This window comes from Hippoglossus hippoglossus, chromosome 11 (genome assembly GCF_009819705.1).
Source record: "Hippoglossus hippoglossus isolate fHipHip1 chromosome 11, fHipHip1.pri, whole genome shotgun sequence".
Taxonomy (NCBI): Eukaryota; Metazoa; Chordata; class Actinopteri; order Pleuronectiformes; family Pleuronectidae; genus Hippoglossus; species Hippoglossus hippoglossus.
Window position 1 is genome coordinate 18,814,936 of NC_047161.1, and position 25,503 is coordinate 18,840,438.

General features: G+C 40.5%; 1 protein-coding gene across 4 annotated transcripts in view; it reads right to left on the bottom strand.

The window, feature by feature from the left end:
- ptprua (protein tyrosine phosphatase receptor type Ua) overlaps positions 1-25,503 on the bottom strand; it is a 195,975-nt gene that overhangs the window by 79,789 nt on the left and 90,683 nt on the right. For all 4 annotated transcript variants that reach the window (XM_034599998.1, XM_034599997.1, XM_034599996.1 and 1 more), the window contains exons 3-5: positions 21,053-21,324; positions 9,329-9,410; positions 4,036-4,151 (exon numbers count right to left, since the gene is read on the bottom strand). In XM_034599998.1, the coding sequence (XP_034455889.1) occupies positions 4,036-4,151; positions 9,329-9,410; positions 21,053-21,324 (470 nt within the window). The remainder of the gene's footprint in view (positions 1-4,035; positions 4,152-9,328; positions 9,411-21,052; positions 21,325-25,503) is intronic.

The following is a 25,503-nucleotide window of genomic DNA, read 5'->3' on the forward strand; positions in this document are numbered from 1 at the left end:
ACTTCCTTCAAAATTATCTATTAGGTCTTTGTGAGGCTTCAGCCAGTAGATCGAAGTGATGTCGTTATGAGTTCATAGGGATCTTTGAAGAGGCCCATGTTCTAACCTAAGCGAGAGGTAGCTACAGTACACACACACACACACACACACACACACACACACACACACACACACACACACACACACACACACACACACACACACACACACACACACACACACACACACACACCTTGGCTCTCTGTGTGACCATGGCAACTACAGGCAAGGGAAACAGTACAGGAGTTGATTTTCCCGGTAGCTTATCTGAGTTATGAAAAATGACACACCTCCTCTCTGGCAGAGAAGAGATCAATGAGGGAAAACAGCGCTGCAGAAACATCTACAACATCTGAATATCCGCTCCAGTACAATAAACCAAGCTTATTGTCATAGTTCTTTTATTTATTACCATTCCCTTTGTTTTAAGTTAACAACATCCTCTGTTAAGCTGTGTAATGACATCACAGTATAGCAGCAGCCTGTGGTGTACAGGTAGCTGTGTGCCATAGCAGTGGTGTTGCACTGCTGCTGATTCAAAGTGCACAAAACAGCTACAAGCCAACACAGTGTTTTTTTTACAGGGAACACAGCTATTGTTTAATGAGGCATCTAAGATACAAGGAAGGTGGCAAGGACAGATGCCTCCAGCTTCCAGCTTCCTACTCCACTGATTCTACGGGTGTAAGACATTCAGTCTATTCCATTATAGAATAGTATAATGTCATTATCTTCACAATTTGATTTAATAAATATATATGGACAAAACACTGACATAGTTTATTTTAGAGATAGAGAACCCATAACATTTGGCTGTGGATCCAGGACGTTTTCCTCACATTCTTTAATGTTGCGAGATGCAGTATTTTCCAACAATTTTACCATTTCATGGATCTTGATTTAAAAATATGGCAAATTAAAGGAACAGATATCGATGAGTTTGTGAAATTTGGTGAAGGGACTATTGGGCCTCTGGGAGGTATGCACTCTACTGAGTGCCATTAGTTGTGTCCTGGATTATATAACAGATAGATATTTTTGGTGAATAACACAAGATTTTTTTTAAGAACTGAACCTAATAGATACATGGAGACTCCTGAATTTTCTCCTGTTATTCTGGAATAGATTATTTTTGTGTCAGCAGAACGCATCTCTAATATTAGAGGCTGCTGTTGCAGGACTCAAATTCTGACATTTTTAGGAGGAACAAATCTATATTTATTTTTGATATGTACCAAATTTCTGCCAACAACTCATTTAGATGGAACAGCTGCATTAGAGGTCAAATTATGAGTTATATGAGCAGAATACTCAGAGAAACACATGAAAAATCTAAGTGTTCTGAGGAAGGACAGAATAAACTGCAAGCAATTATTATTACTTAGAACTCACGACAATTAGCTAACATTTTATAAGGCTGCTACAAATTAAAAAAGCCCAGACAAATGTATTAGAATCAAGGGGAAAAGCTTAGCAGACTCCTTAACAGTGGGAACTGTTGGGTTTCTCTATAAACTTAAGGTCTTGACCTTATGTTATGATTTGGCTCTTAAATTAAACTAATTATTATTATTATTATTAAATACAGACCATTTATGTGGAGCAACACGCAACAGAGAGAAGGCAGTTACTGATGTTGAGGATACAAATGGGAAAATTATAGTTGATCCATTGGTATTTTTATAGCATTTAAAACTGTTTGATTGAGGAAAAGTCAAATAAAACTGCATTTAAAGATGCAGTCAGAAGAGTGCTATAACTATTAACAAACCATTATGTCCTATATTTGAAGAACCTCAATGGATGAATGTAGAGTGTTTTATTTACAGTCTAGAGTCATAATCTGTTCAGCCACCCCTTCACTGGTATCAGTATTTAAACATCTAAGAGCACATACTTCATATGGTGAATACATGTTTTGAGGTAAAGAAATATAGAAATATAGCTGACTCCTTGTCACAATGTTTCACTGAAACCAGACATGCTGGAAGCTGTATTGCAGCTCAGGGGAAAGGGTTAATTAACATCTAACCCTAACCCAAATTAATATGTGACCTTTATAAAGGAAAGGTTCTAATGACGTTCTAATGACATCTCCATATATCATCCCAAACATTTATTTACATATCTGCAACTGACGAGTTTTATCTGAAAAACAGTCATTGGTAATTCCTGCACTTTCATCCCTAAAACAAATTATTATCTATTAGTGCAGCAGTAATATTTTGGGCTTATTAATATATCGTTGATTTAGGTTTCCTAAATATCCAAACTTGACACAGGGCAGATTTAAAAGAGGTGCTTCAAATTTTAATAATTGCGACCTAGCCTGTTAAGGGCACTAAGCCACAAGCAGCCGGCACTAATTTGAAATTACTACAAAATAATTGGTGGATGTGGATTTATGAAACCGCTGTCAAATTAAATAAATAACCCTAATAAATCAGACACATGTTAGAAATGTAATGAGGCTCAGGCAACATTCATGCATTGTATTTGAGAGGTTAACAAGTGGCGGGAGGTGAGCAGTACAACATGACCTGATTATTTCATCTGCATGTGAATATTTCACCAGACTCAACCGGTCTCCATTTGAGAATCAAAGAATTCCACTGTATTGATTTTGGTATATTGCATACAGGCATATGAATGACTGAAATGAACGGGAAGTCATTTCAAACCGAAGAGAAACTCAATAGCAAAACTACAATTGGGGCTTGAATAATAAATATGGTGAACTGTACGTCAATAAAGTGAATAACATAATATACTTTGAAATATGTAATTGATGTTTACGAGATAATATGGAAACCATGTCATGATTGTATACAACACAGAGGGCATTAAATAACCCAACACTTGAATATACTGCATTGTATTGCTGACGTCTGGATAAGAATATCAAAAACAATGGTGGAAACTTTTTGCTGTATGGGTTTGTCAATAAAGACAGCTCAAGAGTAACTGAACTTTCACTCCACTGGTGGCCATAAAGTGAACTGCACTCAGCATCCTCTTGCTGATGGTCACGTTCACACTTGTATTCTGTGCACAAACAAGCATCCTGGGCATCAGCCAAAACAATGACAGGACTGAACATGACTGATCCGAAGCACCGTGACAGATGAGGTTCTCTTGTGTACCTGATAAATTATATTTAAATAAATAAATAAATAAACTGCTCAGGAGCAAGTGCACGTGGCTTAAAAAGAATGCGGGATGGCCCTCTGATTGGTTTAGTGCGTGTTACACCCCAAACACCACCATGATCATTTTAAGAGAGTAATTACAACTCTTTCAAACCGCTCCTAGTGCTGTGAGCTTTTTGTCTCCCATTAAACCAGAAAAAGTAGATTTGGACATGCCCTATATGAACTAGATCCATCTGCTCACATTGTTGAATTAGAGCCCCATAACTCATCTTGTTGGTTTAATTAAATCTTTGCAAGGGACAAGTGTCATGGTGCTTGACGTCGTCCATGCAAACACGTGGCCGTGATAAGAGTAAGAACACAGAGAAACTGATTCTGACAAACCTGGTCGTGTTCAGTGACTCTCCCTTGAAACTTACTAATGCAGTTACTAGTACAACCTTTTTGTCTAGGGCTTGTATCACTGCTGAGACTAATATGGTGGTAATTAGTACCTGAAGGTTTGGAGGTACATGTTATCTGCTGACAGGAGTATTCCCATGAACTTTGGAATTAGCTACTGTCCAAAAAGCTCATACTATCAGCAGCTTGACTGAGACTTTGATGGGAGTATGTCCGGCAGCCGTCGATGTAACTGCTGTGAGCTGTCCTGGATCAGCATCAGAACTGTCAGCTAAATGCCAAACGTGTAAAACGCCTGTCTATTCCCCCTTTGTGTTGCTTCTTCATTCTGCGCTTGCCAGCCCTCCTCTGTCATACAGGTGTTGAGACGTGGGCTTGGCCGTTCAAGCGAAGATAATGAATAAAAAGCCAACAAACACAAAAAAAACACCCTCATTCTCACCTCCAGGAGGAACGGGTCACTCTCGGAAACTTTGCCTGTGGCGACGCACTGGAACGAGGCGTTCTGCCCGGCGTTCACCTCCACATCACCCAGCCGAGAGAAATGAGGCACCTTGTCTGTGGAAGAGGACACAGGGGGACACACGCGATGATTCATGCTGCACATCTGGAGCTGAGCATCACTGTCTTAATATATTAAATACACAGATGTGATACTAATTTATTCAGTGCCTGTACATTCACTAGCTAGATACACCCTCACAAGCATGCATGCATGCATAGTGTATATGTGCAGTCATGTATGAACATATGAACATGTGAACATACAATATACAGTATATTTACAGCATGTACATACCCTGCCAAAACATTCTCCTACACAAGCCACTAAACCTGTAACGTTCACCCTGCCACACACACACACACACAAACACACACAAACACAGTATTCGTTTGACACAGTTGCCTAGAATCACAAGACAAAGTTTGAACCTCCGAATCTACACTCCATCGAGAATACAAGCAAATCCATATTCGGTCTCCATGACAGATGAAGAAAAAGCATTTTACATTCTCCATAATATAAATGAATTAAATATGAAATTGTTGACGCTGAAATGCGAAACAGGGATGATTTTACCAAATGACTCCACTGATAATTGCTGTTTGCTGACATAAACAAATGCACAAGCAATGTGACATGTGTATTATCAAATGGCACACACTCCCCTACGGTCATACTAGTCTCTGCCAATATACAGAAAGCCCCTGTTTATTATAATGTAGGCAACAGTGCGATGACATTAAAAGGGCCATTGTAGGTAAGAAAGAAAAACGTATTAATGGTGCTGGGGATAATATTGCAAGAAATGTAAGATTATAAAACATACATTTAAGATTATAAAGACATATATTCGAGGAAAAGTACTGCTCATACCCCTCATCTAACAATTTCTACATACAGTAGCACTTCTGTTCGTTAAAACTTCCATTAAAAGGGACATAGAGTTACTCTAGATTTTAAAAGGTTTTTCCCCAAATACTTGAATTCAGGCGTTTAAAAAGTCATGTAATCATTACGGAGCATTTGTTTCTCCTCTTGTCTGATTCTGTGCTCGTCTGTTCTTATTTCTGGCTCTGTTGCCAGATGGTCGCCATTTTCAGCACGCCGCAGATCAGTAAGAAAGTGGCACGACACAGTCAAAGATGTTATATTTCAAGTATGCGCATTCCTCGTTAATACGTCGTCTCACATATGGTTTCGTTTTTTAGCATTTCACTGCTATTAGGAAGCCAGAACGCCAGCATATGTTTGTATTAGAACTACTTTTTTTTAATTTATCACTAAAATGAGTCTTATTCTTAAAAAATGTGGTATTACAAAAATATTATAATAAAAATATGATGACAACACGTGTCTCAAAGCAATTAAAAATATTTTTCACGGTAATTATTTTGACTTCTCATAACCAAAAACATAAGTGTTGCCTCCATTTTATTCATGAGTCCCACTAATCCCTGACAGTGAGCCAACGTGAACAAAACCAGGACCCTGGAACTAAAGCAGCTCAAAGGAACTTCAGCTGCAATTGATGTTTTTCATAATTTACACCTCCTGCTATGACAACCACTGCTGTGGAAGTGGCCTTACTGTTAAGAAGGCTATAAAGCATCAGGTGGTATCTGTAAGAAAAGACATATCTTTTAGGCACCTTTTCTAAAGTGCTACTGTCAAGGTTCAAAGTAATTACCTGGACTATAACGTTTGGTTGTCTTCAAACATTTGTGTTTGAATTTTAAAGTTAAATTTAGATTCATTTGAAAGTTGGCAACATACTCTATCATCAAAAGTGGCACAAGACATTCAAAAAGGTTCTCGCTGTCATTTCATGTGTTTATTACAAAAGTTGAACTGAATAAGGTGGTGAAGGGTATTTATCTTGTTTATTATTGACCACAGTTAATGGGAATTATATTTTAAATGGTCTGTATTTATATATCACTTTACTAGTCTGGATGACCACTCAAAGTGATTTACAGTTCACTTATTTTTGCACACACACATTCATACAGAGCATCTATGGGCAGCTCTTTGGGGTCCAGTATCTTGCCCATTTAAACTAATATGTAATATTGCATTACCCCACCAAACACTAAACAGAGTCCCGCGCTCTCAGCACATTTAAATGTATTCTTGTGTCTGAAACAGTATTAGCTTGATACAATATCAAAATTATCAACATTATTCACACAATTGCAAATATAAGAAGAGCAGCAAAAGCATGATTGAAGTTCTAAATAGCTACAGTTAAAATAAAGGCAGTTTTATATTTACTGTAAGAAATCTTAAATAAATACTACCTTAACTCCTGGCTCACATTATTTTAATGCAAAGCTGACTAGCCCACATTCAAACTTTCAAAATGTTGTGATGTCTCCACCCGACATTCCGGTGAAAATATCTTTACCTGTCAACTCAGTTTCTCCACTGGATGATTTTTAAATATTTCAAATAAACACTTAGCATGCAAACCGAGCAATTTATGTTTTGCCATAAACATGAAGCATACAATCTACATTTTACTCATCAAAAGGGTGAAGCAACAGTATTAATAGTTCCTGAGAGAATTAGATTGCAAAAGCACAGTAGTGTGGATGTGTGGCCTGTCTGTTCTTAATTAATACCACAACACATAAACAGAGGCAAGGTAATTTGAATCTCGAATGTATTCCGACTGTCTGAGATGTTGGTTCTTTGAATTAGGAATGCTGCCTCTCGTTCTCGTTACAGGAGAGATTGATCTTGACTGAAACACGTGTTCAGAATAAAGACACGGACTCCAGTGGGAAACAACACAAATGTCAAGTGAGTGTGAATGCAAACGGAATAGTAGTTGGCTTTGGGTTGAATCTCTCCTAAGGGGGCAAACCATTATTCTTGTTGTCTGTGGGGAAAGTTATGTCAGCGTAACCAATGGTTACTTGCATCTTTGTGTGAGTGAGTGATTGTGTCTGAGTGTGTGTGTGTGTGTGTGTGTGTGTGTGTGTGTGTGTGTGTGTGTGTGTGTGTGTGTGTGTGTGTGTGTGTGTGTGTGTGTGTGTGTGTGTGTGTGTGTTTGTTTTACAGGGGCGGTAAAGGCGACTGCTCTTGCAGCTACACCGGCTGATGCGAATACATAATTGTGCCTGTATTCATTTACCTAAATTTTGCCTTATGTATGTATGTATGTATATATATTTCTGAGTTTTGGAGTAATTTATCAAAACAAAAAACCTGAAATATCTCCTTTGCACAGAGCATTTTGTTTGTATATTTCTTTCCTGAGATGTGTCTAGACTTTGATTGTCCATGTGTAAATTGAATTGACTGGGCATAGTTTAGAAAGACACACCCACCTTTATATACACTTTAAGGTCCCACAATTCACACTGCAATGTGGTGAGGCAGAGATCAGGACATGGGTATAGAACCATTTCTACAGTTTTCAGTTTTCCCAGGAGCAGAATCTCCTTAAAAGATGTGATATTGAAGAAATTTGGAACCAGGACTTGTCTTAGAGTTGATTTTCTGGCTCAACTGAGTGACAAGGCAAGAGGAGCCTTGGTCAGTAAGGTGACCAAGAACCCGTCACTCACTCTAACAGGGTTTCACCTGTCATTTCCTGACATGGGAGAGCCTGCCAGAGGGACGGCCATCTCAGGAGCTTAGAGGTGTGCCCAAGTGTGACATTTTCCAAAGAAGATTTGATGCTTTTATAAATTACTGAATTTAGGGTCTTAGTATTTTTTTAGAATTTCAATAATATTTTTTAAATTACAATACATTTCCAAGGGTCCAAGAGCCACTATCTGTACAAGGGCAAGGCCTGGGTCATATACCAAGGGACAGGGGGACAATTGGTAACCTTTGAGGTGATATGGGTTAAAATAAATAAAAATCCTAAATTCTCATTTCCTATGTTTTTTTCTCCAATTGAGGATTTGAGGATTTATAACCTACAGCCTGACACATTTTTCCTTCAGCCAGAATAAAAAGTCTGAATTTCATAAGCTCATAAATACCCAGTATATTATATCAGTCATTAATATTTCCCCACACGTATCCAACTACAAAACAATATTGTCTTTCTGACAGAAGGCCAATGTGGATCGATGCAGTAATATTTGACAAATATATTAATTATTATGCTTTCAGGAGTGCATCATTTTTTTGTTGCTTTGTGTCTCCTTTAATATCTATATGAGGAGTGGGTCCTCTTCCACCGCCATGTTGGTCCGTCATTTTTTTATTCTAGCCAAGAATTGACAAACCAAATCAGGCCTCAAAAGGTTTGTCTCTACACACTCTGAAGGGGAAGGTCAGGCGAGGGGTATTCAATATGCAACTTAACTGCTAAATGTCACTAATCCCCAAAAATATATATTTTTAAATTGTATACAAAACAACTACACTGATAATCTCATTCTTGTCCAGCCGTTTAAAATAAAATAAAATAAAACCACTATGGTTAGTTCAACAGCCAGTGTAGAACTGACCCAGTATATTGTAATCTAACACTCTCCAACATATCACATGCCCCAATAACTGGTCAAACTGTGAACTGGATAAACCTATTTAATGAAAAGCCAATAAAGAGCCTATTTTCAGATGAACGTGATTATTTGCTTTTCTGAGTATGTGTGATTTTGTTCTGGAAGCCATCATGGGTCAGTGGAGCTTTTCTCTTCTTCCTGGCAGAATAATTAGTTTTTAGTCTAAGGGGCTGAATACAGCTGATCATGCTGGAAACAGTAGAGTGAGAAAATGGTCTTTAATGACAGGTACAACATCTGCAAAGAGCCTGTGTACAAGAAGACTGTGGGGGTTGTGATGGTAAATGTAACAGAACCGAGCATAATGTAACATAACCAGCACTCTGAGGCTCTGATATCCCAGTGATGACAAAGGAACAAGAGACTACCAGAGAGGATCAAAGTACAACCACTAGCTGTCCTTTTCTTGTCTGTAACATCGCGTTAGCTGTAAAAGTGCTCAGCTGGGAGCATGACGATCAGAGGAAAAGGTCAGCCATTGTGCCGGCACAAGAGAGAAGCCTCCTGCTGTGTTACTGTGCCTCGAACACTCGGACAGGTAGCCGGTATATGTGCCCTTCCTGTCAGTGGGACGCTCTTAGTCTTCAATCACTTCCAGTAAACTGTTGAGCTTTAGGGACCGGCTTCTGTCCCACCACTTTCCCCAAACTCTAGTAAAGGTCAGCATGTAGGCTATGAGCGGTGCAGAGTGGGTTACTTACAACAGGGGTAATTGAGCAGCACAATGTCGTCCAAGGCAATGTAGCCCTGTCGCTCTTCGGAGACAGTCGCTTCAAAGATGACCTGTGGAGACAGTGGACCATTTAAATGACTTCAGACCATTACATGTTGAGTGGCAACAAAATTGACAGTGTGGGAAATTACTGGGATGGGGTCCTCAGGCCTGTCGACAGCAGAAATGCAGACTTTTCTTTAAATCCATAATAAAAGTTAATCTCCAGGGTAAAACTTGATATTGTCATTAAAACGGTAATGAGGAATTTCTTGGGGGGGGGGGGGGGGGGGGGGGGGGGTTCTAAATAAACTCTGTTGTGTGGTGTTTCACATGCAGATTTATTCACACAGAATCTTTTCAGCACTCTTAAAGAAAAATACAAATGATCAAACTCTTGTATAGCCCCTCAGAGTCAAAAAAAAGCAAGCACTCTCTCGAGCCACATTTTCCTACTAAAAGGTCATTTTGTACTGAAAGGTCAAACGGTTCATATATTTCTGCTCTAGCACTGTCCTGAACAGCTCTGACTTCAATGCAACCACAAGACTGTTCAATGTCCGTGAACTTGTTGGATTGTGTAAACCTACATTGCCAGATTTTTGAGGTGGAAAAACACATTTGATAACAAGCGGTAATAAACAGGTCACTTGTCCACATTCAAATATCAGATGTTATGATCCTGATCATTGACTAAATCTTATTTGAATCCTTTCCCACATGTTTCTTTCATTTCTCCGTTTCATTTAAACCTTATCTGAATCAAAGGTCTAAGGATAGCAGGAGATAAATGCCGCACACGTCGTAAAGCTTTGAGGACAATTTGTGATTTGTAATAGTGGACTACATATACTACATAAATTGACTCAAAATAAATATTGCTTAGATAATGGATAAGCATGAACCTTCCAAACAATGACACAAAAAACATTCACTCTCCACAACAATATACCATTTGGGGGATTTGGTGCAGGGACTATATATATTTTCCTTGATGCCAGATAACAGTCTCGGATACTAATCAACTCACGCAGTGAATTTGACATGCATCTAATTTATCTTTTTTCACACTGCATCACAGCCCGATGCATGATGTAAGATTGGTGTCACTTAGTGACATTTGAAAGAATGCCACTTGTAATAATACATTGTGAGATCATTTAAACTGGGTGCAATAAGTCATGCATAATGTGAGTAACCTTTATGTGCTCTGATACATGCAGGTACAAATCAGTATCATTTGGATTCCCAGTGATGGCCAGAGAATACATAATTAGTTTTGTCCTTGTCACCGTTATTGTAAATATTATGCTTTACCTCCAACAATTAAGCTTTCAAAAGATGAATGTCATAACGCATATAGAGGATTTTGTCTACTAACTAAAAAAACCCATTAAATAACACAATATGTGTATAAATAAACCCAAACCTTTGATTTGCGTTTTTTTGTCATTAAATATAAAGTAAACGTGAGATGTTTTACCTTAACCGGCCTTGTAGTGCACAATGCATGAATAAATTCCTGTCCCCTACTCCCCTGTCCCCTTTACCAATTCATGCAGGAGCCGAGGGTGTCCTTAAACACAGCTTAAATATTCACTCACTCATCTAAATGAGCCGGGCGCATGCAGAGCCTCAAAGTGAATCGGGAGGCCTCCCAGAGAGCCAAGAAGTCATCCCGGGTTTCCAAGTAATTACAGTCAGCAGAGCCCGGATCATTCCCTATACAAGCAACTCTTCACTTTTTACTGCAGCGACAAACTCTGAACCTGAGGTTTTAGTGTTGTAGTGCATTAACAGCTGCTAAGATGACAGCTGTAACTGTGCAGTACATCACAAGTGTGCATGCGTGCGTGTGGTAGTGAGAACAATTCACCCACTCACACTAACCCTAGTTCTTTACGCCCAAGCCAAGTGGAAGTCAGTCTGTGACCGTGCAGTCAGACGGGCAGTAGTTTGCAGTGTTGACAATACATCAGGCTTTAAGTGCCTCGGGCCAATCAATACCACAAAAGGCCTTGGCAGATGGATACAGACAAAGGCCTTTCTTTCCACTAATTTTTTTTTATTTTTCATTCCTATGTCGGGCCATTAGAGACGTCTGACCGATAAACTATTCAATTCATCACGCGTCAGCGCACCCAGCACCATCGATTCACTCAGCTCCGCACTTTGAGTCATCATTGAGATCCTCCACACTGCCCTCACTTATAGAAAAGTGTGTTTGAGTATGACTGTGCCAAACACTGAGGAATGACACTGGCTGCCAATAGCTGTGCACATGCAAACACAGGCTAATTTAAAATGGCTACAGTGGGATTGCCTCGCAGTTTGCACATACAAACCGCGGCAATAGAAAGGAGGCAGTTTGGTGGATGCGTGAAAAGCACAGAGGAGCTGTGGTAGCCCGGAGAGCTCGAAACACCGCAGCCAAGGGAAAAAAAGAACAAATGTAGCAAACACTTTAACAACATGTATTCAGTGTAAGAAACGTTCTGCCAATGCAGACACAACATGACCTAACCCAAAAGCAAAAGCCTCAATGCCATGATATCTCCAACGTGCAACCAGAAGGATACAACTGAAATAAACCTAAAATCGATAGCCTGCTTTCCAAACGCCATTGACAAATATTGTTACCATAGCAACCTTTACTGCACAACTAACCTACTCAGAAACAGGTTGACTTCAGAGCATCTGATCACAAAAAACTGCCACACAACTGAGCAATCAGCTCATTGGAAGAATGGAGATTTCATTTCTACAGGATCAAATAAGACACGCATATTTTTTTTATTCAGTTTTTAAGTTTTTTTAGTTTAAGCCCTATGAGAAACATGGGGATTTGTGAAAATGGGCTATGCAAATACAATTTGATTCAATTTGATTGATTGAAGTTTCAAATACATTGAGTAGTGAAAGTAAAAAGCACTTTTTCCTTAAAATTACTTTTCAGTTCATTTCAATGATAATTATGCCCCAGATTTCAGAAAGTGGGTCACTCTGGGTTTAAAACATGACACACACACACAGTGTCAGAACGGTGAATGTTGGTTATAGCTGCATTTTATATTCATAAGTTAATTTTATTACCAGCAGAATTTGGGATAATGCAAATGATTTCATGATCTTATCTATAATTGTGATTTCAGAGAACTGAAGGAGGACTACCTGAATACTAATTTGTTTCTCAAAAAGAATGACAATGGTGGTGAATGAAATGAAAAGTTCTCTCACTATCCCATAGCTGCACATTCTCAGGCAAGAGAAAAAAATCGTATCTGGTTGTTAATAGGTTTTTATTTAATTTGCTCATCATGTGACCAAAGAAGCCCCATAATGTTAACTATGGAACAATATATCATCAATGCATTTTGTTTCCATACCTCCAGGCTTAGTGTTGTAGTGGTGTGTTTGCTGCATGTGTTGTCAGACTGGTGCTTGTTTCCTAAAGCATTTTGTTCATTTGGAGTGTTTTTTTTCCTTATCTTTCAATATTTATCTGTTACTGAATTGGTGAAGATGTTTTCTGCACCTTCATGTTTTGAGTTAATGTGAGTTATGGTCTGTTGCCTTTTGTAAATAGATATAATTACGGATTATTTGCTCCTTGCTTTGTATACTTTGACAAAATCCTTTTCTTTTTTGCTTATTATTTGTCAGACTTGCCTCTGAATGGCCCCCCTACATTATTACCCAGCATCAAACCCAGCCTTTTCGCATATGTATTCTTGTGTTGCAGTGCGTGGGGCTTGCAGGGCCACCATATTAGAGGGAGATGTAAAAATTCTGGAAAGAGGAGGAAAACGATGCAGGAATATCAATCAATAGATAGGACCACCTCTCATAGGTGGAGGAGAGAGAAAGTGGAGGATGGAAGCTTGGGCCACAGTGATACTGTTTGTCATGTGGCCTGATAGAATCTTTAATATTTGATGGCAGAATTTTACCTTTTTCCAATACTCGCACAAGTAGGCACGGAGGATGAGAAATATATTTCTGCAGACAATATAAAAGATAGATTTTTTTGTTCAACTGAGAAAATCTGGTTCAAGGTGATGTCATCCTCCGGCCTTCTCTCGGTCTGTCTCTGGCTTTTGTTGGGACAAAAATTGGAAACACAAAGGAGGCTTGTAACACTGCACACGCGCAATCTGTGAAGTATGAATCAAGGTTTGCTTTACTGTGAGCAGCAGGGTGCCATCTCACAGGATGGAGCTCTGTGTCATTGTCAGCGAAGCAAAGGAAATGAGACGAGGGAGAAATCCAAATGGGGAAGTCCTGGCACAAGAGCAGCGAGTGGAGCCGGTTAAGGAGATTGAAGCAGCTGGACGGCCCCATTTGATGTAAAAGGCATGCAAGCATTTTAATATGTGCCTCCTGCAGCATCGTGTTTGGCTCATAAAATTCAATGCCGGAGAATTGATAGTGTCGAGTAACAAAATCCATACTGCGTCCCGGGAGGCCTCATACTGAATACATAAAACCAAGAGCAGTTGCATCAGAAGGGGTTGCATCGAAAAACAAGATTCCACAGTAATGAATATTTTTAGCTTTAAGTTTTCATTACGCCACTGACTAATTATTTATTTATGTGCACTCATGGTAAAAGCCATCAATCTTCATGAGGACTTTAATTAATTTAACGACTTACATGCAGTCGTTTGAAAATTTGCAACAATGCTCTGTTAATTGATTTCTTCAGCTAGAACAAGGCCAACACAATTGATCCACATTGGCATTGTGGCAGTGAAGCATTGGAATATATGACGTGCAATTGAGCCTGTCCTCTTCTCTCTGCAGTCTGAGAAAACACAGTGAGGTGCGCTGCTGGAGGAGCGCTGCAGTGTGGCTGCTGGAGGACGAGACGACACAGGAGGTTTTCTTTGTTCGTGGTTTTGGTGCAGGTTATAAAACCCACCAAAAGTGCCTTTCCCTCAAATATTAAATCTCCAAAGTGCATGTTATCTTGTAATTATTTCGGTTTTTAAGTCATTGCATTATTTTATACATTTTATAAAGAATTATCAAACGGTTCCATACATTTTTGATGTTGAATATCTCATTTTATATTCTTTTTATATTGGTTGCAGGAAGCCAGGATTTTAACATCTCAGAACAGAAGTAATGAGACGAGTCCCCCGCCCCAGCATAACATCCTGTCAGAAAAATCCATTAATGACATACCAAAATGAATACTATAGGAATATTAAATCCATTAGTGACAACATTTAGACCAACCGACTTGTATTTTGCCTCAAGGTTTTCAAATTTGAGAGTATTTAGTCTAAAAATAAAATAAATAAAACAAACTTTGAATGCTTTAGATTTTTAGAGGCACTTTTGATAACCAATTACAGTCGGCACTAACCCAGTGGCAAAGATAATGCATAAAAAGTCATCCTGTGTTTCACTACTTAAACGCTCTAAATGTGAAGTAGCGGTTACTTCATTCAGCTCTGACACGGTGCAGTGATAAAACTGTTATAGTGAGGCTGACAATCCGAATCCAGTGTGACTGCAGCCACAAATAAAACACTATTATGTACACTCCTTATTATAGATAAGTAAGAACAGAGTGACATTAAGAATACAGTGAAAAGCTATTTCAGGAAAAAGGCCGACCATACGTAAGTAGTATCAAAAATGTTCAAGAAAATCGCAGCAGAATTCCAAAATAAATAAATATAAAAATTAGTCATAAAATAGGGATGTGAAGGAGAGAGAGAAACACATGGGAGATAAGAGAGAGGGGGACTTCAAAGTGACGTGGGATTTAAGATAGTAAGATAAGGAGTACAGTGGTCAGGGAGAAAACAACAACCTGGAGCAGTAAAAAAAAAAAAAAAAAAAAAAAAAGGAAATCTAGAGGGGAAAGCCAGCTTTTCAAAAATAGCAACTCTATATAACTCTTCTCCTCTTCCCAAAACCAAGCTGACCAGTCCTGACAGCCTAAAGTCCGCTCTCCAATAGAAACGTCTGTTCACGGCAGTCGCACCTTGTGTTGAAGGATGCAGGGTCATGAACTCAGCTCAGATGACACACTCTGATCAAATCTGGTTGATGGCCAGTGGAGGTTCGGCAGGTGGAGACGTGCAGCAGAACAAATTAGGTAATCAACCTATCAACAGCTGTTCTATATAACTGTAAGCCCGCATGCTGTTGGAGTTGATAAATGATGTAATATTGTGCGTGGCCTCACTACATGATGACTCATTGCACAGAAAATGACATGAGGCAGTGGAATCGCGCTTATTTAGAGTTAACATAAAATAAAGTAGCATAAAACTATAAAGCTATTGGACAAACAAAAGGTGAGTCATCATTGATCGGTTGCTTCACTGACATGCATGTGTGCAGCTGAGTCATGGTCAACTGAGGACGTTCTCTTCTACTGAAGCTGTCAATCCAGACGACAGGAGAGCAGGGAGGAATGCAGATTTCTGTGCTGTAGGACATGCCCTTTAAAGGTGCTACTCATAAGTTGTTGCTATTAAACTTCAATCCATTTCTCACCAAGAGTGGAATGCAGTGCCGCAGTCCCACTTTTCACTCTTGCTTTGCATTGGGCTAAACCTGGTCGCCTCGTCTCATTGCTGTAGCATCCAGTCTGTCTTGTCGGTGAGCATCACCACCAATTGCTCCCAGTGAGAAACCACGATTGGTAGCAGAGAAAACCGAAGTAGCTGATGTGTTACCAAAAGTTCCTATTTGATGTTGTATTGTGGGTAATGTAGGTGCTAGGTTTTGGAAGGAAGAGGAATTTGTGGACTATGTCTTGCAGTTTTGAACACCAGTTAAAATATAAAGTGCTGAAGTGTTAGCTTGGAGAACAAAATGTATATTTGTCTTGTGTTTGCCGCACTTAAAAGGCAATAAGAAAAATGTTCAATGCATAAAATATACATATGACGATAACTAATACATCATACATATACTCTATGTATATAAAATTAATTTATTACATAAATTAATGTCAATTTAGATACAATAAGAATTATTATGAATTATTACATTAGCTAACTCATCATGGACACTTCCTTAAATTCCCAGAGCTGTGTAAACAGTTGTTTTATGTCCTCGGCTGGAGGGGCTTTGTCAAAACAGAGAAAATAACCCTTGATGATGTTATCAGGGTTATTTTTAGGATATCACAGATGGAGTATAAGGGACATGGCAGTATAAAAAAAAGCAGAGGCAGTCTAAGGAGGAGATGGTATTGGTTGAGTTATGGATCCAGTATTTTGGGGATTTGAGTTGAGCTGTCTCTGCCTCTGCTGAATCAATTTGAACCATTCTTCTTTAATCTGCCTCTTGTGAGTCCCCTAAACCCCAAGGGAGTGCAGATCTATATCACTAGAGTGCAACTTTAATGGTTAAATTGGCCAGTTGGTCGACATGCTAAGACTTAAGTTTATTTCTTTGCACAGTTCCAACGGATTTTACTCTCCCTAAAACAGATTTACATCCTCCACCTTGTCATGAATAAAATGCTGCATGAACCAGAAATCGGTCTAATTTACAGCACAAAATACACTATCAACATCGGACATCTGGAAGCCAAAATTACTGGCATTGACCAACACACCTCTGATCACAGTCCAACACATCTCGGCAGCGGCCAGTCTTTCCTGAGGGAGTGTAAAGGCTCACTGATTACAAGAGTTTTTTTAATCTCTAACCACCACTTCCTCCAGCAACCAGCCACACACACACACACACACACACACACACACACACACACACACACACACACACACACACACACACACACACACACACACACACACACACACACACACACACACACACACACACACACACACACACTTTCTCTACCAGAGCTCCCTGGTAGCCTGCAGGGGCTGATCTGTTCGCTAGCAGTGCTGGACAATGATCTTTATCGATGAGACTGGATGGATGAGAGGAGCCCTGTGGGGCCTGCGAGGAGCTTGGAGTCATATGGGAGCTGGTGAGGAGAGGGGGAGCGTTCCCGTGTGAGGGGAACACTTGAAAAGCCAGCGAGCCTCACTGCGGACTCCCTCCCGTCCCTCTTCATACAGCAGAAACACACACTTTGTTCCTCCAGGCCTACATGTAAGCCACTTCACTCATCTGCTCAGCTTTACTTGCTCCATTACCTGCTGCCAGTCAACCAGGTTCATTAGGCAAACAATGCAATCTGTCCTGTGCCTACCTGCCTGGCGGGAGGACTTTAGAGCATTGCACCTTCCCATCAATCAGGCAGCTTGGAGATACATCACATGAATAGTAGATTACATTGCTTATGCACGTCTTTCCAAGTGGCAAACACCGCGGCGCTGAGCAAACTCCCTGCCTGGGCCGACATGTCTGATCGTACACCTCAGCTAACCCTGCTGACAGCACCCTCCCCCTGCCTCCTCCACCTCCTCCTCCTCCTCCTCTGCCATGGTGCGTGGCAGCCAAACTTCTAACGTCCACAGAGAAGGGAAGAAAATCATTACTTTAAATCAGTCTGGCTGTTTGTGAGAGTCGCGCAGGACAGGAGCGCTGAGGATGGTAAAGTGCAGGCTGTCCTCATTGATCTGTGCAGCCCTCTAATCTCATTAACTGGCTCTTGATTTATTGAGATGGGGCCCAGGGTGCGCCAAGGTTATGGAAGCAAACACCTGGCCCGCTCCCCCGCACCGAGGGTCGCATGGAATTGAGGTCAATTGACTGTTTCGGCGGACCCACGCTCCCACAGTCCCTCACGCGGGCTATTGCCGTCTCATTAACGCCTGTTTTGGGTGGGGCGGAGCGGGGGTGGGAGGTGGCGGACTTGATGGGAAGAAAGACCATTAGGGGATAAATTATCGGCTGTAATGAGGTGAGGCAGGGCTGCATCCAGTCATCAGAATCTTACAAGCTTCACAACAATGCTAATAATGCCGCACCAACAATACAGGCATCAAACTGAGCTATATTGATTACACTGCAGCACGCAGGTAAATTGACTAATAAATAAAGATACAACGCAAACACCTGCCTGCTGTAATTATACGCCTATTGAGCCACTGTGATATATGAGACTGCTGCAATTTGCTAATTCTTGCATATGGTTTGAATGATAATATTGCGCTGACGTGGACACAACCATGGGTCAGTGTGTGGTTGCCACGGAGCAGCTCAGTGAGACAGCTGGTGGTTTAGTGCCTTGCTAAGTGGCACATCAAGCTTTCAATGAAGCGAGCCATGACATTTTTAGGGCTGGGCAACAAGCTGGAAATCAGGATGATAATATTACAAAACTATTCTTTTTTACATTGATACACGTCACAATTATTACATATAGTTGACCGGACTAAAGCTTATGGAAAAGCTAAAGACCAGCTGAAATGTAGAAAGACTGCAGAAATGACACTTTCTTTGAGATTGCACAGCTTTCTTTAGAAGAAGCATGAAGTTATGACTGAATAAATACACTAAACAACACAGTGAACCACTGAGAGTAATGATTAGAGCGCTAGCGTAGAAGACCTGACAATACATGAACACCGTCACATGGTCTAACACAAACACACAAGCCAACCAGAAGCTGTCACCTTTTTGATGCAGTGACATCTGTGCTGAAAAGTCCCAAATCCTACACTGTTCTCACTGGTTTTATTTATTTATGAGCCAGACAACTTCCATGGCTACAAATATAGTCATATTACTGTTCAGTGCAATGCTGTGGTAATGTTATGTAAAGCAGCTGACGTCAGACAAAACTCTTCACTCATTTAAAATAGAAACCTTAAGTCATTTAGTTTGTTTTTGATTACAGTTTGCTAGCCATCATTATTGGTAATTTTACATAACACTACATGATTTCTTCCCAGCATGAGGTCACTAAAATCCCTAATAATAGTGTCGGTGGATTTTAACATCTTCACTTCAGCTGGACAGCAGCCCTGATCTAACCATTCAACCTGACTGATTAATCTTCTATTGATTCACTTGCATTTGATTTGATTATCGATTATATGCAATGTCTCAAAAAAAATTATTGAAAGCTTAAATATCTTCTACTTTCACCAAATGAGCAACACTCTTCTTTGCTGACAATAAAACTGAGTAAAATGCACATTATTAGCAAAAATATTTCCTGGTGTTAATGCAAAACAGCGTTTTGAGTAGAATAGTTGAGTAAGAATGATAAAAAGAGGCTCACCACTTCCAAGGTTATCATCATGATGCATATTTTAAGAAGTAAATGCAGTCCCATACACTAACAGATGCTTCAGCTAAATACAGACATCCACTTTAATGATCACTTTAAGCACATACAGGACAGAAACTGTCTGTTCACTTATTCCTCTGCACTGTTTGTGATGACGAGACATAAGCCTGATGTCTGCAGACAGCTGGAGAGCTGATGTTCACAATACACACACTGTTCAGTCGCCTGCTGTGGCCGGAGCTTACTTCTCTTCATCAGACACGAACAGAGAACTAACCGGACCACTAAGTAACCAGTGCATATACATAAAACATTGCCTTCATGTTTACGGAGAGAAGGAGCAAATTGCAAAGATCAATCTTAGGATTTTAAGAATCGGTCATTGATTATCCAAACAATATTGTGATTTAAGGTCAATTAAATAAAAATAAAAATGTTCTATTCAGGCCTGATCCTCATCAACTCCACTTTGTATCATATATAATCAATCTATGAGCATCATTATCCTTAATATGTAGCAACCAACCCACTGATGAGCAGCTAGAAGGTAAATCACCAATAATTTATTCAGCAATCATTTTAGTTTTATTCTATAAAATTGATTACATAATAAAAAAGGTCCATTACAATTTTTACCTAAGACTAACTACCTCCTACCCACATTGAATTCTTACTAAAGAAGGCTGACTAACTCATCAAATATGTTAATTTTATATTGATTAGAGTAAAAGAAGGGCAAAGTGTGTGTGTGTGTGTGATGTCTATACCTGTCTAAAATGACAAATCAATTATTATAACGATGTGACATTTCTCTCTATAAACCAATGAGTTACATATCAGTTAACTAACAGTGTCAGCCCTGCTAAAAGAACAACACTGAATATTTGAAGGGTTATTCCAGTACTTTAGAATAAGTATTCCATAAAACAGTGGACTAATGAGAGACAGATTAAATATAAAAAAGTTCATATTAAAGCAGCAGACGCCAAGATATCCTGCTATCAAACACCCTGGATACTACATTCTCTATGAAACAACTCCGTGATGCCTTTCCTCGGATCCTCCCTTCCTTGTAAATGTCTCCTTAACGCTGCAGAAGACAGTTATTTCTTAAGGTTTTCAAGGGTAAAATCTGCCATTGCTAAATAAAACTGGGCACCAGCTACAAATGTTCCTCTTCCATGTAATAAAAAAATAATCTTAAATAAGGGGAGCTTTGACAGTTTTTTTTTTGATATATTTGGACATATATTGGTGTGGGCTGTGCTGTTTGTTTGGATCCAATTTACATATCTATAATTACAAACTAGGTTACATTTCTGACAAAATGCTTCATAAACAGCTGGACTGAGGGCAGTGTAGAGCGCTGTTGATGGAGAAAACAAAATCAGTGCCATGGCAAAAGTCCCACATTGCTGCCAAAATCAGCTGATCTTCCAGTCTGTCTGCAAACTAGATTTAAAAACGACATTATTTAACAGCAATGCAAGTGATTACTGCAGGCCAGTGCCGCCCTCGTGTCATTACCTGGTATTCGCTGGGCCAGAAGGTGCTGACGGCGAGCTCCACCTGGTGAAACTGGCGTCCCTGGGAGCCCGAGATATTCCACACAGCGCTGCCCTTGGGGCCCCCGTTGACCCGAATGTAGACCTGCAGGTCCCCGGGGCTGTGGCCGTCGCGACTGTACAGGAAGTAGCTGAACTGGATGCAGTGGGTGTCGTTCTCGCTGAGCGGGAGCAGGAGCAGCTGAGCCCGCTGGCCCCCGAAATGTTGCGAGGAATTGACCATCATGAAGGACCCTGGAGGAGAAGGACAGGTTAGACGACTGTATGTACTTTTGCTCTAGTATCAATTCAAATACTGCTCATGTTACTGTTGAAACATCATTGGTCGACTCCCACAGACGGCTTATTGAGATAACCTGTAATAATAAAGAGCTGATTGGAAGTTTAGTCCTGATAAAATAGAATGACCTTGTCCAAAAAGTAAGACTCTACTTGGTCAAAACAGCACCTGCTATACCTGCACAGTGCACTTCACAAATAACGTTTCAGCACATCCACCTGTCAGGCAGAGCTTAGTGACCTGAAATACGAAAAAAATAACAAGATCCGACTCTTAAGGCTTCACCTGTAACACCTCAGCCCAGGATAGAAATGTCATGTTAGTTTTCAGCCGCTGAAGAACGACTGCTTTCTTTTTGTTTTTTAAATCCCTAAAAAGAACGAGAGAGCAAAATCTGACAGGCTCAAGGTTGTTATCCAGAATATCTGTGCAGCCCTCTCTGGCTATTTGTCTGTTTTTGGTCCGTCTCTGCTCCCCCCAGTTTCCTGCCTTAACGGGGGCTTCCATCACTTTTGCAGCACAGCCTCAGATCTGATGTGTTCAAAGCTGCAGCGAAGGGATTCAGATTGGGCTTTCATTTTTGGACTTCGGTTCACAGAGTCACTGCTGCCTCTCTCATCCCGGCTGCACTTCAGAAATCTCCTGGCCACAAGAGAAGCGCGGCAGTGGAGAGTGGGGGAACTAAATGGGGAGGTTTGCCACGATGAGACGCCTGCTTAAAGCAACACTGTGGAACTTTCCCTGAGTCGTAGTGGCCGTTGCAGCCACAAGTGGTGATTCATTCTGTTGGGCTCCGAGTCTGAGCGGGTTTCATGAACAGGAAACAAAGCCGATCAATCACTTGAATGGAGCACCAGCTGCACTGTCCAAAACTCCATAGAATTCTTGCTATTTTCAGTTTCTGTTAGTTTCGCAAGGTTCAAAGTATTTTTTACTGAGCTACAATTTGGCAGTATACTCTTGATCTTGAAAAGTCTGATTCTGATTTCATTCAGTCAGGAGATTTATACACCCCCCCACACTCAAGTTTCATAGTACAGGACCAGGCATTTGAGAAATGGAGTGACAGATGAACCACTACGACAAGTTAGTGCCTGATCAAATTGACTTCAAAACCATTTTAAGATAAGACGGGTGAATAAACAAACGAGACAGACTTCCATGATCAGGAATGACAATGAGCATCACAGACATACAACAGACAAGACATGATCAAAAAGGAAATAGAAACAAATAACAATCGACTATAATGTCCTGAAATTTTCCAGAGTGGGTTTATGTGAAAACGCAAAATTTCTGAATCCGAGGCACCCGACAATGTCCAGAGTTTCTTCTGCCAGCCCTGTAATAAAATATCGGAAAAATGTCCAAGCCCATGTGAGAACACGGACGGATATTGTTCGGAGGATTCCCATTGAGTGAGTGGTCGTGTTGACGTTTTTAACACGCAGAAGACACAAAACGAAAACAACAGACAACAGCCGACGCCGTCTGAAAATGTCTTTCATCTCTCTGTGAAGGTGTCATGAGACCTCCTAAACGCTGCTCGGGTTGTGTTCCACTATGGCTTTGCAGACAATGCAACGCGTCTGTCAGTACAGAGAATCATGGTTTGGTATAAGGGACTCTCCAATACACAAATGCTCTGATAAGGTAACTTATTTTCCCGCAGTTGTCCCTGCTGCCCACAACTTTACTTTAACATCGCCCATCTACATCACACAGTAAACGAAATAATGTAATCGCACTTAGTGTGAATGAAACCCACTAAACTACAAAGTGAAAATGGCATGGCCATCTAGTGTCGTGGTGGTTTTGACAGTTTAAAAACTGACGGGTGTCAGGAGTGTCAAAAGTTAGATTCCAAAAAACAAACTGACAAAAGCTGAAATGTCACTGAAAAGTTTTGGTCTCCGCTGATGTGTAATAATTGGTACACTATAAAATGTAGAGACGCAATAAAAGCTAAGGCTGTCTGCGTTTGTTACCTTGGACTGCTTATAGTGGCCTCGGGGATCACACACTTTACTTCTTGATCTCCCAATCATCGTCAAACTGACTCTTTGAAGCCGCCGAAAGGAGGATGAGCGCACGCTAAGTGCACGTATAACCTTCACATCCACGTGCAGTGACGCGACGGCTGCCGCTGCTCCAAATGGCCGGGGAGGAGGAGCGGGATCGTGGGCTGTGTGGTAACCTAGGCGCTGTAGTTGAGCGAGAGTGCAATCAGAGCCCTGCCTCCTGCATTAATCATACTGACACGGTTATTAGGCCATAATGGCAACCAAGGGAATGCTTAAACCAGAGAGATGGCTGTAATACTCACACACTGACATGCAGGATACATATCGGCACATACTGTACACACACACACACACACACACACACACACACACACACACACACACACACACACACACACACACACACACACACACACACACACACACACACACACACACACACACACACACACACACACACACACACACACACACACACTGTTTACAGGCCCCAAAATACTCAAAGCCAAGTCCTGCTGGCCTTAAGAGTGAGAATTGTCTTCTTTTATCAATTATCCCACCATTCCTCCTCCTGGATCATCATCCTTTTTTTTCTCCTTATTTCTTCCTCATCTACCTCATTTTTTACACACCAATTTTTCCAACCTTCTAATTCTCTATCATCGCCACCTCATTTTTGTGCAAATAGTCCAAAATGCATGCAAACAAGCATAAATATAATTACTTATTAATGTTCCACCTACTTTATAATAAAAAGCCATTTTGTTTTTAAGAAAAGACAAAAACAATACGTGTTAATGTGTGTCATTACAAGGTGATGTGTGGACTCATTTTCACCAAGTTATAAGAGACGTCCCATGTAATTGGTGGGTCTATTGTCTCAGATCAGGACAGATCCACGGTAATCCTGGATATAAAGAGATTTAAAATGCATATCACAAAAACCTGCTTTAACACTGTGCATTCCCTCCCTCGGCTCCATCTTTCCTGCCCCTGAAGCTCGGAGGAGACGTCAAACTGCCAGGAATATGATAACAAGCAGCTGCTGTCCTTTGAGATCTGGCCGTACTCTTGGACAACACTAATATTTTCCCTCACCTGCTCAGGGGAGAAGCCGAGCTGGTGTGGGCTCAGTCCACCCACAACCACCACCACCACCTCCCCCTGCCCAACCACCGCTGCTGCAGCTTTGATGTGCGACTTCTCGGGGGAGCTCTGGAGCTAAATTGCTTTTTCTTCAGCTATGAGAGCTGGAGCCCCTCGTCGTTGGAGGACAAGCCTCCAGCTGTCCTCATGACAGGGTAGCGTTGGGACGAGTGAAGGGGATACAGTGAGGAAACAGCCTCAGCTACAGTAATGCTCTTTTCCACATTATATGCAAATATCTTTAAACGTTTATCCTATTTAGTGAATCTAATAAAGGCACAGGGGTGGCACGGTGGTGCAGTGGTTAGCACTTTTGCCTCATAACAAGAAGGTTCAAATCCTGGTTCCTTCTTTGTGGAGCATGTTCTCCACATGTCGGTGTGTGGGATTTCTCCAGTTACTCCAGCTACATCACAAAGACTATGTGCAGATTAAGGTTATATTTGAGACTCTAAATAGCATGTCCATGTGGATGTGAAAGGTTAAATCTGTATGTTTGATACGCAGGCGACTTGTCCAGGGTGCACCCCGCCTCTCCAGCCCCCTGCAACCCTTTAGAGTTGACCATAGTTTTCTCGTTTCATTTCTACGTAAGTTTTTCTATTTCTTACCTTCCTAAATATTTTGTGAACTTATTTGATCACTGTAAAATATGTCAGACCATGGAATCTTTGAATATTTGACATTTTGCTCGAAATTGTCAGGTAACTGCTGCTCTAATCTAAGTTTGTAAGTATGATGAAGATATAGTTATTAAGAGGCAGGATGTTAGTAATAGTAAAGTAGCATTTAAAGGTGTTCTCTGTTAGGTTGTTTTGCTCCTATTCCCTTGTGAATCAGGTATCTGATGATACTGAGTCTGATGCGATACATATCTCTCCTTGAATGCTGATTAAATAGTGTCCGTATCTGCCTCATTGAAACAACAGAGCTAGAATATTTTATCTCCAACTCAACTTATTG